Source organism: Micropterus dolomieu, linkage group LG22 (assembly GCF_021292245.1).
Source record: "Micropterus dolomieu isolate WLL.071019.BEF.003 ecotype Adirondacks linkage group LG22, ASM2129224v1, whole genome shotgun sequence".
Lineage (NCBI taxonomy): Eukaryota > Metazoa > Chordata > Actinopteri > Centrarchiformes > Centrarchidae > Micropterus > Micropterus dolomieu.
In genome coordinates, this window is record NC_060171.1 from 10,079,749 (window position 1) to 10,094,721 (window position 14,973).

Consider the following 14,973-nt stretch of genomic DNA (forward strand, 5'->3'; position numbering starts at 1 on the left):
TTCTGTCGCCACGCAAACAAAGATTCCACTGGTAAGGCAAATAGGTTGTAAAGCAAAACCCTGGAACCATGCACTCCATTTTGAAGTTGAGTAGCAGACAATTTTCTTCCTTTTCCTCTTTCACATATTTGCCACAATAGAGAAAATAATGCTGAACAAGCTATATTTTGGCTGAGTCATGTTCATTTATTGTGGAGTTGCCCCTCTACAATTTCCTAGCGCTTTCACCAACTACCTTACTCGTCATTGGGCGGCTACTGGCTCAGCTGGTAGAGCAGATTTCCCATTGATCATAACATTGAGTTATTCAGGTAAGTTGAACACGCACAAACGCAGTTCAACATAGATGAAGATTATCATTTCTAATTATAAATTAAATAGATTTTAAATTAATAGATATTTACTTGGGTTTAAAAGGAGCAGTTAATCCAAATTTTTCTGGAAATCTGAGAAATTTGACTAGTCTATATTTTTTATATTAAGTAGTACCAGATAACAGTTTTTTCCAGGAAAGGTTTGAAAAGGTTTAAAGAAACCTCCACATAAAATGTTCAACAAGTGCAGATCATTTACTTTTTATGAACAGATTAGGTAGATTTGTTGTAATTCCTCTAGTATCTGACATGAAAAAACCCATTTCATTTAGTTTATAGCACAATGTATCCAATGAGGAGCCTAATAAATCCAAGATTTCAGGAGTGAAGTCCTACTTCTCCTTTATTGCATAGTTTCAACCATCCCTCACCAGATTTTCTTACAACAAATCCCTCTGCAGGCACATCAGAACTGATTAGAATAAACTTGCATAGCCCAGTAAACTGCAATGAATCCCAGGAGGAAAATCCATCTTATGTGATGCATTTAATTCCTGGGGTTTCTTATGATATAAATACTGTAGTTCTCACACATCTCTTCTTATAGTGCATTCATCAGTACAAAACTCTTTCTGGACTCCCTGAAGCAGCTGGAGTGTATTTAAAAATCACCCCTAAAAGCATTACAAAATGCTGTTACAACAGACAAAGCAGTGCATTGAATATACTCAGCGCTTTGAGCGTAAATTGCATTGTGTAGTACGGAGGGGTGTAAAAGGAATGATTTCACAATCAAAAGACGAAAATAATAGAACATTTTGTGCTCCCCAAAAAACTGCTCAGAATATTATTTATGCCTGAGATCTTCTTCTGAAGATGTACCATGGCCACTTTGGTTTAAAGTTTAAAAAAAACCCATCAGCCTAGCAAGCTGGATGTTATTTGGTGATTTTATGATAAAAAGGCACAACATGAATGTTCTAAGTCACGGTGGAATCAGATCGAACAGTAAATGCAATGCAAAAATGTGCAAAAATAGTGTCAATGTGCTCAGTCTCATCCCACATAATGAAATACCTGTTTGACAAGGATGTTTAGATCTCTCAACCAAAGCTAAAAGCACACATTTTGCAAAGAATATAAAATCTGGTACTATAAAAGACAAAGTTCAAAATAAACCGGTAACTGTGTGATTCTTTTTCAGTAACTGACAGGATACTGGTTAGCCGCAACTTTAGAATCCAATAGCTGCCTATTTTCAGGGTCAAAAGAAACTTGTTGACTTTTAGAAAATATTTTGCCTGAAACGTATTCTGAAAATGAAAATGGCCTCTGTTCTATTTCTATGATCTGACCAGTTTGAAGCCTTGCCCAGTGTCCAGAATCGCTGGTGGAAACCAGTTGAGTTTGACTCTCTTCAGACATCGCATGCAGACGCTGCAGAGCCACAGCACGTTCAGACCACCGCACCACAGCGCCAACTGAACCACCGGGTACGTCATCCGAGGAAAGTACACGCTCCAGTGGCTGGTGACATCGCTTCCTGTCGGCAGGTGCAGAGTGTAGTCGCTCCAGTGTTTGGAGATGCCGTAGTCGGCAGAAATCAGCCTGCCCCTCTCAGACCACTGGATGTTGCTGTTTAAGTTGCAGTTATACTCAACCCACTGAGAGGTGAAATCTCCAAGCTGAGGGGGGTCCTGCTCCACGTCGCTCACACGAGCGAGCGTTGCTCCCTGCACGGCCGCATACAGACCCTCCACCTTCCTGATCTCCTTCACCCACGGCAAGGAGTTGTCACAGTCGAGCACCAAGATGAGGCGCGAACAGAAGCTGCCGTTCTTCTCCCTCCACCACTCCAAGATCTGCTCCAGACGAAGAGTGTCACCTCCTGATGAGGAACACGGAAACCAGCTGATTACAGACCACAGAGAAACAAACTACATATGTGGAGAATAAGTTTCCCAGGTTACTAGAAATCCCGCTGACGGTAAAAAGACGGATTCAAAGTGTGACCTCAGATTCATTCTGTTTTGTTTTCAAATTCTGAAATTGCGCAGAACAATCTTGTAAATTAAGATGTGGCCAGAATTTTAGTTTAAAACATTCTAAATATGAACTAACCTTGAATGAAATAACAGTTCTTGGAGATGTGTGCGGGGAGTTCGCTACACTACACAAGCTCTCTTAGCTTTTTTAGTTTAATAGTTCAATAAATAAACAAATCAACTCTAAAACTGTCAAAGGAATATTCATACACCTATTTTCGTTATTAAACAGAAAAATACAGTTGTACACTTGAAATCAAGTTTCTCTCGGTCACTGAATTAATTGCCAAGTTATCATTTGTGACCAAGTTTCCTCTGGTCTAAATACTACCTGAGAGCTTTTTCCACAGTGTAACAAAATTCTGAGGGAAATTGGAAAACAAAAAGCATTAAATTTGGAGTACTTTCTATACAACTGATTATCCAGCCTAACTTCTAATTATATTACCATTCAAATACCCTTACTAATCATAACTGCTTCGACTAGATGCCCCCCTCACCTGCCAGTGCCCACTCTCCAGAGTGGTGACTATGCCCGCTGTAGAAGATCACGTAGGTGTCGTGGCGAGGCCCGTCTGCTGTGCGAAGCTCCAAGAAAGATTTGATCTTGGCCTGCAACGCCTCCAGGGTCACCCCACTGGTGGAATAGTCGCAGCCAAAAGCCTCAATCAGGTGGTGGGCGAAGAAGCGCTGCACATAGTTCAACATGCCTGTAGAGCGCCGGTTCAGCTCCTGCACCTGGCCTGGAGGCAGCAGCGTGGGCTGACCGTCAGGACTGCACGGCAGACAAAAATAAGACACAGGCGGAAAGCGAATGAATCACGTCCATCTAGTACAGTCATTCAGCACAAGTCGGAGAGAATTCATGAATACACAGACAGTCCTGCTGCCTTTGACTTACAACTCACTGGTTGCAGGAATGTAAAATTTGACTGCTGACAAACCTGTAATTATAGATCTTATATGGCTAAAACTTAAAACTTGAATCACTGTGCAGGACAAAGCACAGAGCAGCTATGTCTTAATGTTGTGTGGCAAGATACGCTCTCAGGAATAACACACAAAATACTAATTTTAAAGCTAGGAAATAATTTAATTTACTTCTTACAATTGTCTTCATATCATGGGATTTAAACCCTTGTATAGCCTTAACAGTCTACCTAAATTTGGCTGGTAGCCTTATTGTTTTCTTCTCTTACAGTAGTTATGCATTACACACTACCTGCAGTAGTTGGTGGGGATGACCACTGCATAACCCACGCAGGTTCCTCCCAGACTGCTCCCGAGCTCGTGGAAAAGACCATGGAACAGAGACTCCAGAGGCAGGACTAACAGGAACATACTCACAAAGATACTGCTGGAGGCCTGCAGAGCACATTCACTAGTCAATTCACAACTGAGTCACGCTACACTGATAGAGTATGACCTATGAGTGTGAAGGAAAGTGCTGTTACAAACTAACATGAATCTACATGGAATTCTGAAACATTTTAGCAGAATATAATACATTTATTTAGCTGAGAATAAGAATATGCTCCTAAAAGTTCTCACTGTGAAATAGCAAATCCTAGCAAATGGAAGGCACATTCTCAGATTGTCCCTAAACTGTGGGACCCCCACAAGGATTTGCAAAATGATTAACAAGAGAGGAAAGCAGGAAAACACTATTTCTGCTATACAAAATTATATTTACTTCCCCGACTTTTCTCAAATCTTCAGACATATGCAACCAATAATGAGGGGTCCCAAATAAACACTCATTTCAAGGAATCACATGCCAAAAAGAAGGAAATGGTGGTCTAAAAGGACGAGACAACGTTATGACCACAAGTGGACTTCCCTCCCTCCCTAACTGTGGTCGAAATATTATATTTATATTATATTGTAATGTCCATGTTGAATAAAATGAGAACTTGGAATTAGATAGCAGTGTACAGTGTTTTTTTTTCCTTTTGTGCAGAACAGATTATTGCAAATAATTTATGGATGTGTGTGTGCCTCCAGATGATTAACTGCCTTTGCATCATTAACAATGAAATTATATTATTTCCATATTTGCACCACATTGGATTTATAGAGCCCTGTGATATTCAACTGATCTTGTGTGGTACCTATAAAAAAAGGACAAAATACATGTTGTCTGGCTGCCTTTACCTGCCAACACAGAGCAGCAACAGCAACCGTTGACAGAAGCGTGAAGAGCACCAGGCGTTCAGAGATGAGGCAGAAATGTCTCATGCCCTTCGAGGCCATAACCTTGTCCAGGCCGCTGACACCTAACCCCTGGGACAAGCACACTCTCTGGCAGTCACTGAGCTTAGTGTGAAAGCCCCACACTGTGATGACAAACACCATGTGGCAGATGGCCCAGAAGAGCCCACAGACCACGATGCCTGGGATCATGAGGTACCACTGGTCCAGACCTGTCAGCTTCCGAGCGGCCAGAACGATGAAGGTCACTTCCACCATCATCAGAGGCAGGAGAGACAGCCGGCGCCACAGGCCCCGCCACACCAGGAAAGGCTGCCAACGCTCGGTCACAGAGAGACCACTGAAGTAGACATCCAGCAGGGGGTCGCAGATGAGCTGGCTGAAAAAGCAGGCGAGCGCAAAGGGGTTGATGGTGATGTTCAGGGACTTGAAGAACAGCACGCCGGTGATAACAGCGAAGCAGGCCAAATTGGGAAGAGCCAGGAGAGCCTTCATACGGAGGGCAACCATGACCGTGGCCAGCGCCACCACCAACACCATCACGCTCCAGGACTTGTGCATGAGCAGTGCCGTGCTGGCGGCGGCAAAGCCCGCCAGCTCCTGCCGCTCTGCCGAGGTGAGGAAGGCAGGACGGTACCTGGTACATCCAAACAGTCTCTCCAGCAGCGCCCACAGCGTCCTCAGAGCCACACTTGCCAGCAGCAGGTAGTTGGCCACCTGCTCCTTCAAGTCGCTCTCCAGGTCGGGACTGCTGAGGAAACACTGCAGGCCCAGCAAAAAGCCGAACCACAGGTGGAGGAGACTGAGGCTGATCCTCTCCATGCTGAAGTAGTAGTACACAATACAGGATATTCCGAGGACGATCAAAGCCAAAACGAAAATGACAAGAAGAGTAGACTCCGCTGTGCTCTCCCACCGGGCATATAGGCCCAAACAGAGGGCGACCAGCAGGTTGAGACCGGACAGGTAGCCCAGCCACCGGACAGACGACCACATGCTCACATCTCCGTTGACCTCCTCCAGCCGGGTCATCGCTGCATGAAGGCAGTGGCTGACACAGTAGCGCAGAATACGACACATTTTGATATGAAAGACTAGCGTTAACCATCCAAAGCCAGAAGCAGGTACTTTGATGAGTTATAGTCCGTTTGCTGTCCGTTGCGACACCAAAACAAACTTTAGCTAGCTAACTTGTTGAGAGTGGCTAGCTTAGTTACCGTTAGCACGGATAAACATTTAACATACATCTTGACGAGCGTTGGTTTTGTTTTCATCTGATGTCCGATGCGGTTTTAAAACTTCTAAGACATAGTGCCCAGACACCAGTTGTCAGTTGTTTGCAAGACATATTACTTCAAAAAGTTAGGCACGACAAAAGTTGAGTCAGATGACAGGCGCCATGACGCTGACTACGGCAAGTAGTGAGGGTCAAACACGTTTTGCCAAAGTTAATGTATTTTAATCGATTTTCATACTAAATCAGTTTGGCTTTTACATCTAAATGAGATTACTTACATTTTCCGGAGCATTCTATCGCATCTCTCGAATATCGTTTTTCCAAAAATGAACTTTTACACCCAAGAATGAGAGGCAACTGAATAAAACAAAAATTGTACCAGTTCTATTTCCGTTTTATGTTCCAGATTTGAGGAGGTTTTGGGAATAACTCACACAAGGTTATTTCTGCCTACTGCTGAAGCACTTTAGTCAACAATACTCAATTAAGCAGCAGCTGCAAAAGGCCCGTTCTTGGCTCAAAATGTAAGCAAAATACTGAGGTCATGAGTTCAATTCTCCCCATTGCAACCATACCTTCCTAAGAAAAAGGAAAGAAAAATAAATCCTGTAAAATTGTCTTTTATTATCTGTATTTTGTCCACATCCAGCTGCTGCTGCAACACTGCAATTTCACTTCGGAGATGAATAAAGTGCCTACCTATCCATTTATCTATCTATTTACCTTATAGTTTCTTTTTTTTCTTAAGGTAGTAAGGTTTATTGGACTTTCAGTGAAATACTAGAACTGGCTGGTAAAATACCCACCACCTGTAAGTTTTAAGTGTAAACTTAACTCCTGAAAAAATATACATGAAGACCCAGCCTCTGTGTCAAAATGGCCTCAAAGGCTAGGTATAATACAATCATGTTCAGTATTACTACATGCAATGAAATAATGAGGCCTCATGATACAGGCCACCGTGTCTTCAATTGTTACTGATGTTCCTAACTTCATTAGCAGTACACAGGGCAGTATTTTTAGGTGTTCAAAAGTAAAAACATACAGTACACACAAACAAACCCACACAGTCACGTTACGTTTACATTCATTTATAAAAGAGAAATACAAACATACTATAAGCACACGTTGTTCTGCATTGTTGAAAATGCTGATAATGTAGATGAACCATCTCATGCAAATGGAACCAAAGAAAGACTGGAAGACAAATGCACCAATTAATCACAAAACACTCTTCTTCAAAGTCTGATTTTGTCTGGTACTGTTTCTATGAAAACAGGAGATATCAGCAGAGGGATGTGCATTAACTGGAAAACGATATGGCAACAACACACCGCATTACATCAACACTGGAAATGTTTCTTGTTAACCATTAATATGACAAAAGGAGACGGTTTGTATGTACTGTTTGGCTAGAGAAGCTTGATATTGTTTTGTTACAAAAGGTATGAGTTTCGTTTTCTCCAGGGGCATGAAAGTCTGCTCGCAACATACAGCAAATGTGAACAAAGAAGGCACCTTCGACTTAATGGTATTATTATGGGCCCATCATATTGGTTGTAAAACCGTCATCATAGGAAAATAATTACATTTTGTGACACCCTTTGGGATCAATGATAAAGTGCCACAGACAAAACACACACCAACACAAATTCATTCCTCCATTCACAATAACAAACCCAACCATACCCACACATTTAGCCTGCACAGGGACAGGCCGGAACACACGCTAACATTTCACCTGGTAGTGTCTTTAGCTAAAACCTCCCCCAGTAGGATACAGTATCTTCAGATCTGGAATCCCTTGCTATTGCTAAAATCTTCAGTTTCTCACCCGTTTCAGAGGTTCTGTATGACAAAACAGAAAATTAGTGCAAATCTTTCTGTCGAGGTGAATTTTCTGACTGTGAGCAGTTCAGAACTGGATCTTTTTGGAGGCAAAGTACTGTATTTTCACAAAGTTACAAAATTGTGTCAAAGGATACTGGTGCTGTAAAGTCAGTTTGATACTACTTCTCTTTGATTGGGAACAACAATGTATTGGAAATATATCAGGAGATAATTCTGTATTAATATTTGTGAGGACAACGAGGAGGAGGAGAAAAGTGTAATACCTACTTTGAAACACTCGTACCTTGTTACACAATGAGTAAACACAGCTACAGTTTCACATTAGTAAACCTAGTAATACACCTACTGTATGTTTCTGAAAATGTTTAAAATGCTACAAATACCACTTTCTTGTAAAAGATACACAAATCATTTAGAGGATGCCAAGTTAAAAGGGCACTGCCACACGTAACACTGGACAACACCAATGTTTTGACTGTTGAGAATATATATTTCAAAACAACAAACTTTCTTTTTTTTTGTCTTGGAAAACTAAATGCACATCAAGAATTTTCAGAAAATCTAGCTGCATGATTGCAACATAAGCAAGCGTACCAGTCCAGTTATTCCATTTCAGTCTCTCCAGTGCAATCATACTCCTGTCAGACCACTCGGGTTGCTGTATTTGCGTTTTTGTACTAAGCCACCTGCCACTCTAGCTTATTCAAATAGAAACTGAGTACAGAATGTAGACAAGCTGACTTTTATTATTGAGAGCTGATTGGAAGATGGGATGGAAATCAATGAGCAGGGAGTTTAGATATCTTAAGGGCATTCACTTTCCAACTTTTAAAAAACCTAGACATTTATCAAAATATATCCATCTTAGTGTGTGTGTGTGTGTGTGTGTGTATGCGTCTATGTGTGCATGTATGTGTGTGCTCTCAGAGGAGTGTGGATATGAGAAAATAATCTGTAAACTTCGGTCTTTCACACTGTGCAAACTGCATTGTTTCGAGGACAGGGAGGAGAAGTGGGAGAAGAATGCAGCAGGTTAAATTTGGCAGCGCAGCAGTTGAAGGGGAGGTTACAGTTATGTAGAGAAAAGTGGGGTGGGGTAGCTGGTTTAGCCTAGCTCTGAAGCAGGATGGGGTCTTCTAGCTCATAGAAGCCAGGCACTGAGCTGCTCTGGCTCTCCCCAGAATCTGAATCATAGGGCGTGTCAGGTAGCTCCGTGAAGCCCCAAGCCAGCTGGTCATCCTCAAACTCGGAGCGCACCTGCACGGGCACGTCGGCACACTCTTCCTCCTCATTGGAGTGGAAGTCCTGAGGGATGTAGAGCATCTCAGGGTAGTTGCGGGACACCAGGTCACTGGTGGTGGCAAGACACACCTTACGGAAGGCGATGAGATGCATGTGGGAATACTTGACGTATTTGTAGCGCTTGAAGCCCAGTGACTCCACCGCGACGCGCCAGCTGCGCATCATGAGGGCATGGCGGTTTTGGTGGGAGGAGTCGGGTGTGATGATGAGCAGCAGGCCGTGCAGCTCCAGCAGCTCATGGGCCTTCTTGCAGCAGATCCAGCGCTGGTATGGTGAGGGAAAGTAGGACAGGAGCAGGGAGAAGACCACCACGTGGAAAAGCTGGGCAGGCAGGCTGTCGATAGGGTTGTGGAGCTGGCGGAGGAAGGCCTCTACCGCGTCACCTGCCAGCTGGAGAGGCTGCTGGAGCTGAAGGTTGAGGAAGTCACACTTGTACACACTCTGAAGGAGAGACAACAGGCAAAAAGTCTGCACTTACAAATGGTTCAAAAGGTGATCTTTTGCACTTTCTCTTGAACTTTCATTGTCATTCTACCTATGCACTGTCTCCTTGCAGCTGCAAAATGCAAGGCGCTTTTTGTTCTGCTTTCTGAGGAATGTGTTCACACAGACCGTCTAACCACAACGCTGATACTCCTGCATGAGTCATTTCTGCTGCTGCTTTGACTGTAATGCCAGCACCGAGCCACCAGACAGGAAGACCTCAATGCATTTTCTTTTTGTCAACAAAGATTTAAAATATGTTGTCACTGAAAAGTGAGCAGAATAAATAAGCACTCATACCTCAACTGCAGGCACTATGTCAATACCAACTGTAAGGAATTCATCAAACTTCAAGAAAGGGTTGAAGCAGCTTCCCACGTCAAGAAGGCGCATTTTCCCCAGCTGAGAGATTGAACTACAACACAAAGGGGAAGAAGTGTCATTGTCAATAGCTTACTGTCAAACCAACATGCAACTTTTGCATGTATTTGTCTTGCTGCAACCGAAATGTTAAATTTAAATAAAACATCTGGTACAGTGAAAAACAAACATATTTACGTAATTAGCTATCATAGTATAATACTATAATATAACAATATAGTAATATTATATAACAAAATGTTTTCTACAACCTTATCAAGACAAATGTATTATGTTAACTTTCACATTGGATTATTAGGGCAGACACTTGATCCACATGTATTACTAAGCATTTAAAAAATTTAATGGAAACTACAGAACTCATGAGCTGTGTGAGTTTTTGTACCCCTGGTGTCAGAACACAAGGATACAGATGGACTGCATGGAAAAACTGTTTTTGTATACAAAAATTTAATCATGAACAAGACACCCTTACTGCTGGGCAGATCATCATGAAGTTTGGTATGGACCTACGTGGTCCTCGGAGGAGGTTTTTGCCTGTACATACGCTATCTCAACATTTAATGGCAATCATTATGTAAGTGGCATTTTAAACAATTACGCCTGACTAAATGTAGGCTTTTAATATAACTTTTCACCTTTCACTGCTGAAGAATGCTCAAAGAATGTTTTCTTTTCTGTTCACATTACACTTACTGATTATTTTCATGCTACCAGATTGAGCTTGGGATGATGCTGAGGTCAAACTTTACATTCTATTCCAGCAGCGAGGCTCTAATAAGAGCAACAATCATCAGTATATGTAAGTATTCTGCGCTTTTATATTGCATGTAATATACACTTCAGACTGTAGGGGTCACTATCAGGGCTTTGGAATTGTAGAAAAGTTGTGGGCAGCTTGAAAATCCATCAAACGACAGATCCACAGTTACTGTCACTATAACAGTAAAGAATGTGGATTTCTTGCAAGAAAGATTCTATAAATATTATTATATAGGTCATACTTTATACGAGTGCTGTGCAGTATGAAATTGGGAAATACACTCTTGTTGTTGCTACAACTTACCTGGGCATGGTGCTATACGGTTGGGCACTTACAGATGCTGCTGTCAGACCCATGGCAAGCGTGGCACTTTTCTCATCCTTTTCTAACATTCTTTTCATCCCACCATCCAAAAAATATTCTTGACAGACACTGTGGAAGTGGAATCAAAACACTACTCAAACCACACTGTGAAGGGGACAACGAATTGTCACAGAAACACATCCTACAGGTTCAGATGAGTCAGACCTCACTGTCATGAGGCGTACAACTGCCGCTGAAAGACGCCTGAAGACATTTGAACGCGGTCGTACCTGCGACACCAATCAATGCGTCCCTCTCCTTCACAATTCTTGGTCCAGTGGTTGTCAGCAAGATTCTTCATGGCGAGGGCGTACTCACTCAGCGTCTGCTCATCCTCACAGTGCTCGCGCCAGATTTTGTCAAAGTCGCCCACTGAGGAAAAAAACAAAACACATGAAATCAGGACAGAATTAACAAATAAGAACACAAAAAGTAAATCGCAGACCTAGCTGGTATCATTATGCTGCAGACCTATTTGTCTTCTTTTAGTCTGACACGTCTATCCACAGCCAAGTAGCAAACATTCACAACCTACTTACCAACTTTGGCCATCCCCTTTAGCACCGAAACATTACACAGTACTTCTTTGGAAAAACCTGCTAAAAAAGCTCAGGCTACATTTACTGCTACATTGCCTACATGTTCACACGTCTCAGCCAGCACATAAGTGGAACTGTTTCTCTGAAAATCATCCTCAAATTGACATTTGACAGTAATAATAAAGTCCACAAAAATTCCCTTCAGCAAATCTTCAGAGTTACCGAGCAGTTTATAGCCTGTAGCATAGGCAAACACACTGATAAGGGAGAAATCCCATGACCACGAGGAAAAACGCTCTATCAGATTTGCAGAAATGAAAGGACAACAAGAGGAGTGGTGGTAAACAGCAGCAGTCTGGAAGCATGACCACTGTGGTTCAATGCCAAGCCTACCAGATCATGCTTTACTTATTAACCAATCATGAGGTCTGCTAGCAGGACAACCTCTCTTTGCTGTTCTAGTCTCCAAAACAACCAACTAGTCTCTCCTGCTCTTGACTAAACATGACTGGATATAACATCGCTTTTTAGTTTGTTTGTTTATTTAAAAGGAGGAAAAGTAGGACAGAGCCTACACAAGTAACTGCAAAACATGACCTTTTAATGCATTTCTTACTACACAACAGTAGAGAATGTGGCCACATTTGCTAAAACAAGACTGATGTGTGACTGAAAGTCCTTCTTTATCAATTGTTTTAAACTAATAAACGTTTGGTGGTGAGTCTTCTCTTTCTGCAGTTTACTTTGATAGTAGTGAAATGGTCAAAGGCATATTTTTGATTCAGAGGCAAATGAAACAAACAAGCCAACATAAACAACCTAAAGCATGATATTTTTGGCTTTTAAATATGCAAAATCAAAAACATCCTATAGCCTGTCTGTTCTTCTTCTGCGATTGCAATATCAATTTGTCTTTTTGCGTTCCCCTCCATAGTACGAGTTTCCTCAAAAATAGAAAATGCGAGAGAGAGAGAGAGAGAGAGAGAGAGAGAGAGTGCAGCATCAACAACAGTTCAAAGTGTCTGGGTCGGTAGGCGTGGTCACAAGTTTTTAAATCCAGGGCACTTCAGCATTGTTGGTAGGCACTTGAAACAGTCTTTGTGATTGAAACAAACCCCTCTGTCAGTGCATTAAAGTTAAATGTCAAGTTTTGTCTCTGAGAAATGTTGACTGACACTTTGATGTCATACATCAGCACTGAAGTATTGCAAAAGGGGTTTTTCCACACTTCCCATTTTGCATCATGCTCTTATCCAGATTGACTCACAATAGGAAATAAGATGTTTTGGCTCTCCGGAGAGACAGCTGCTGAAGAACACGCACCGACTCCTGTGGAAATCCAACCCTAAGACGCTTTTAGTTATAGGGGATCAATTAACTCTTCTTGTTTCAGCCACTAGAACACAAACACTTGAGAGAATGAAGCCGCATCTAGTTTAGCATTTTTGCATCAGGAAAGGTCGGTTGCGGTCTTGCTAATTTCACTTACTGAGTGAAGACAGATAAGGTGATCGAGAATAGCATCTCAGGTGAACTTAAAACATTTTGTCACAGTCTCAACAGATACAATATCATCTGACTTTTTTTTGTACTTCCCCAAATCACAACCATCCTAAAGTTGTATCCAAAGTGTCAGTTTAGACCTTAATTTTACCTATGAGTAATAAATGGGGAATATTTCTCTAAAACGTGAGATAAAAGGGTGAAAACTTTAGTCTCTGATATTCTCAAGTGACACTTTCCACCTGTCTCTAACAGGCAACGCCAAAGATGACTTTTTAGGACAGTAGGAGTGATTTATTTACCTTCTATAAACATGTACAAACTCTTCACTGACATGATGCCAGACATCCGGTCATACTGGTATTGGGAAAAAAATATACTAATGTTACTTCCTGGAAAAAAGGTTAGACTCAATCTCTTTTCTTTTAATTTAGAACAAATGGCCAATCTCTGCCTTAGCTGCTTCCCAAGATAACCAGGACTTCCTAACCGTCCATGCCTGCATTTTGACATATAGTCATTTTAGATCCACTTATTCTAGCCTCATATTTTCAAACCCACTGTCTCGTTTGTAAAAGCTGCATCTGTGGGGAACTTTTTGACAATATCTGATGTAAGAAATACTGACTTAGAACCAAGTTTTCTAGTTCTGAATAACACCAAAGTCAGAAATAAAGCTAATTTGGTCGTAAAAGTTGCATCAAATGTTTGTTCAGTCCACAGAGTTATCATTTATTGGCAATAGAAAATAATTCTCTCTCTCTCTATATATATATATATATATTCTCTAATATCAAGAGATATGCACTGTCTCTCATTAACAACCTATTATGTTCTCAGTTGTCAGTTTACTGGAGAGATAACACATGTTTACATTGGTGACTAAATAAACTGCAATATCACTTAATGTTATTGTTAAGTAGCTTTAACGTTAGGCCTTGATTGCTGAATGCAACCCCCACTGCTGCTGTCTGCTGTCTACCCAGCCTCAACACAACGTCGTTAACTTAGCTAGCAGGGGTAACGTTAGCGGCTGGCAGAGTAACTTGCCTTTACTGGGATTAACGTTACTGTCAACGGAAACTGATTTAATGTTGTATTTGCAAGCTAACGTTCAGTGTTAGCCATCGGCTGCAGGGCCACAGAGACACAGAGGCCCACTAGGGCTGCTTAACGTTAACGTTACCCTCTCTGTATTTCCTGCGCAGTTTTCTGTGGACGTTTTTGACGACCCCCGACAGCTTCTCCTGCTCCCTCTTGCACGGTGCTTCTTCTGGAATCGGCATGTAGAACAGCTCCGGGTGATTTTCCGTCTCCCCTGTCTCGACATTGTCCCTGAGGTCCATAGCACCGTACCGCCGATGCTGCCTCCGCCAGTTGCTTCCCCTTTTTCCAGCTGCAAAACGACCGGCGAACCGGTGCACCGGCCAACAACACGCAAGCTGATTGGTTGACTTTGGCAAACAGGCCGTAGAACTGACAGTCTCTCATCCAATCACAGGTCTCAAAACGTAAACGAGCCTGCGTGCTTGCCATGGAGCGTTTAAGTGTATCTTGTAAATCCTACAGCTCCAGAAGTTATCCCGCAAGTCATGATAGAAAATGTGTTGCTGTTGTTAAATATGTTTTCATGAATAATGTCAACATTTATATTTAAACACTAAAACAAAACAAACATAGTTACTATTTTTCTTTTATTTCGTATTCATTTTTGCGCTCACATCAATTTTATTATTTTATTTTATACTTTATGACATATTAACCTGAACCCATTTATACATCAACAACTTTAATATATTAATTCATATAGTACATGTATTTATAATTGTTTATGTTTGAATTTATGTCCTTTATGTTTCTCTTTTTTTACTTATTTTATTTTTACTGTTATGCTAAATATTATCATATTATATAAATATTATTCATTTCACACTAGTCTTTTAGCACAGCTTTAGGAGTGTGCCACCCTGTATTTCAATAC

At 41.5% G+C, this 14,973-nt stretch overlaps 2 protein-coding genes across 3 annotated transcripts; both read right to left on the bottom strand.

The window, feature by feature from the left end:
• Positions 1-699: 699 nt before the first annotated feature.
• Positions 700-5,990, bottom strand: tmem168b (transmembrane protein 168b). The gene is made up of 4 exons (XM_046038389.1): positions 4,514-5,990; positions 3,582-3,724; positions 2,860-3,134; positions 700-2,202 (listed from the first exon to the last, which is right to left on the bottom strand). The coding sequence occupies exons 1-4, from the start codon at positions 5,648-5,650 to the stop codon at positions 1,658-1,660; spliced, it is 2,100 nt and encodes a 699-aa protein (XP_045894345.1). The 5' UTR covers positions 5,651-5,990; the 3' UTR covers positions 700-1,657.
• Positions 5,991-6,882: 892 nt separating this feature from the next.
• On the bottom strand, positions 6,883-14,429 carry bmt2 (base methyltransferase of 25S rRNA 2 homolog). Of its 2 annotated transcripts, none has more exons than XM_046038390.1 (5): positions 14,179-14,429; positions 11,181-11,322; positions 10,891-11,019; positions 9,744-9,858; positions 6,883-9,401 (listed from the first exon to the last, which is right to left on the bottom strand). In XM_046038390.1, exons 1-5 carry the CDS (start codon positions 14,336-14,338, stop codon positions 8,769-8,771), a joined length of 1,179 nt encoding a protein of 392 aa, XP_045894346.1. In that variant the 5' UTR covers positions 14,339-14,429; the 3' UTR covers positions 6,883-8,768. The 2 variants fall into 2 exon arrangements, with proteins under 2 accessions (XP_045894346.1, XP_045894348.1); XM_046038392.1 differs by lacking the exon at positions 14,179-14,429 and adding an exon at positions 11,490-11,834.
• Positions 14,430-14,973: the final 544 nt, after the last annotated feature.

What these genes read in the sequence shown, in the direction of transcription:
- tmem168b (XM_046038389.1), bottom strand. Translation starts at nt 5,650, where the DNA reads ATGTGTCGTATTCTGCGCTACTGTGTCAGCCACTGCCTTCATGCAGCG. An exon ending in TTGCTGCTCTGTGTTGGCAG is followed by an intron (nt 3,725 to 4,513) that starts GTAAAGGCAGCC and finishes TGTGCTCTGCAG; the next exon opens with GCCTCCAGCAGTATCTTTGT. An exon ending in TGGAGAGTGGGCACTGGCAG is followed by an intron (nt 2,203 to 2,859) that starts GTGAGGGGGGCA and finishes GTTCCTCATCAG; the next exon opens with GAGGTGACACTCTTCGTCTG.
- bmt2 (XM_046038390.1), bottom strand. Translation starts at nt 14,338, where the DNA reads ATGGACCTCAGGGACAATGTCGAGACAGGGGAGACGGAAAATCACCCG. An exon ending in CGCATTGATTGGTGTCGCAG is followed by an intron (nt 11,020 to 11,180) that starts GTACGACCGCGT and finishes CCACTTCCACAG; the next exon opens with TGTCTGTCAAGAATATTTTT. An exon ending in CCGTATAGCACCATGCCCAG is followed by an intron (nt 9,859 to 10,890) that starts GTAAGTTGTAGC and finishes TTTGTGTTGTAG; the next exon opens with TTCAATCTCTCAGCTGGGGA.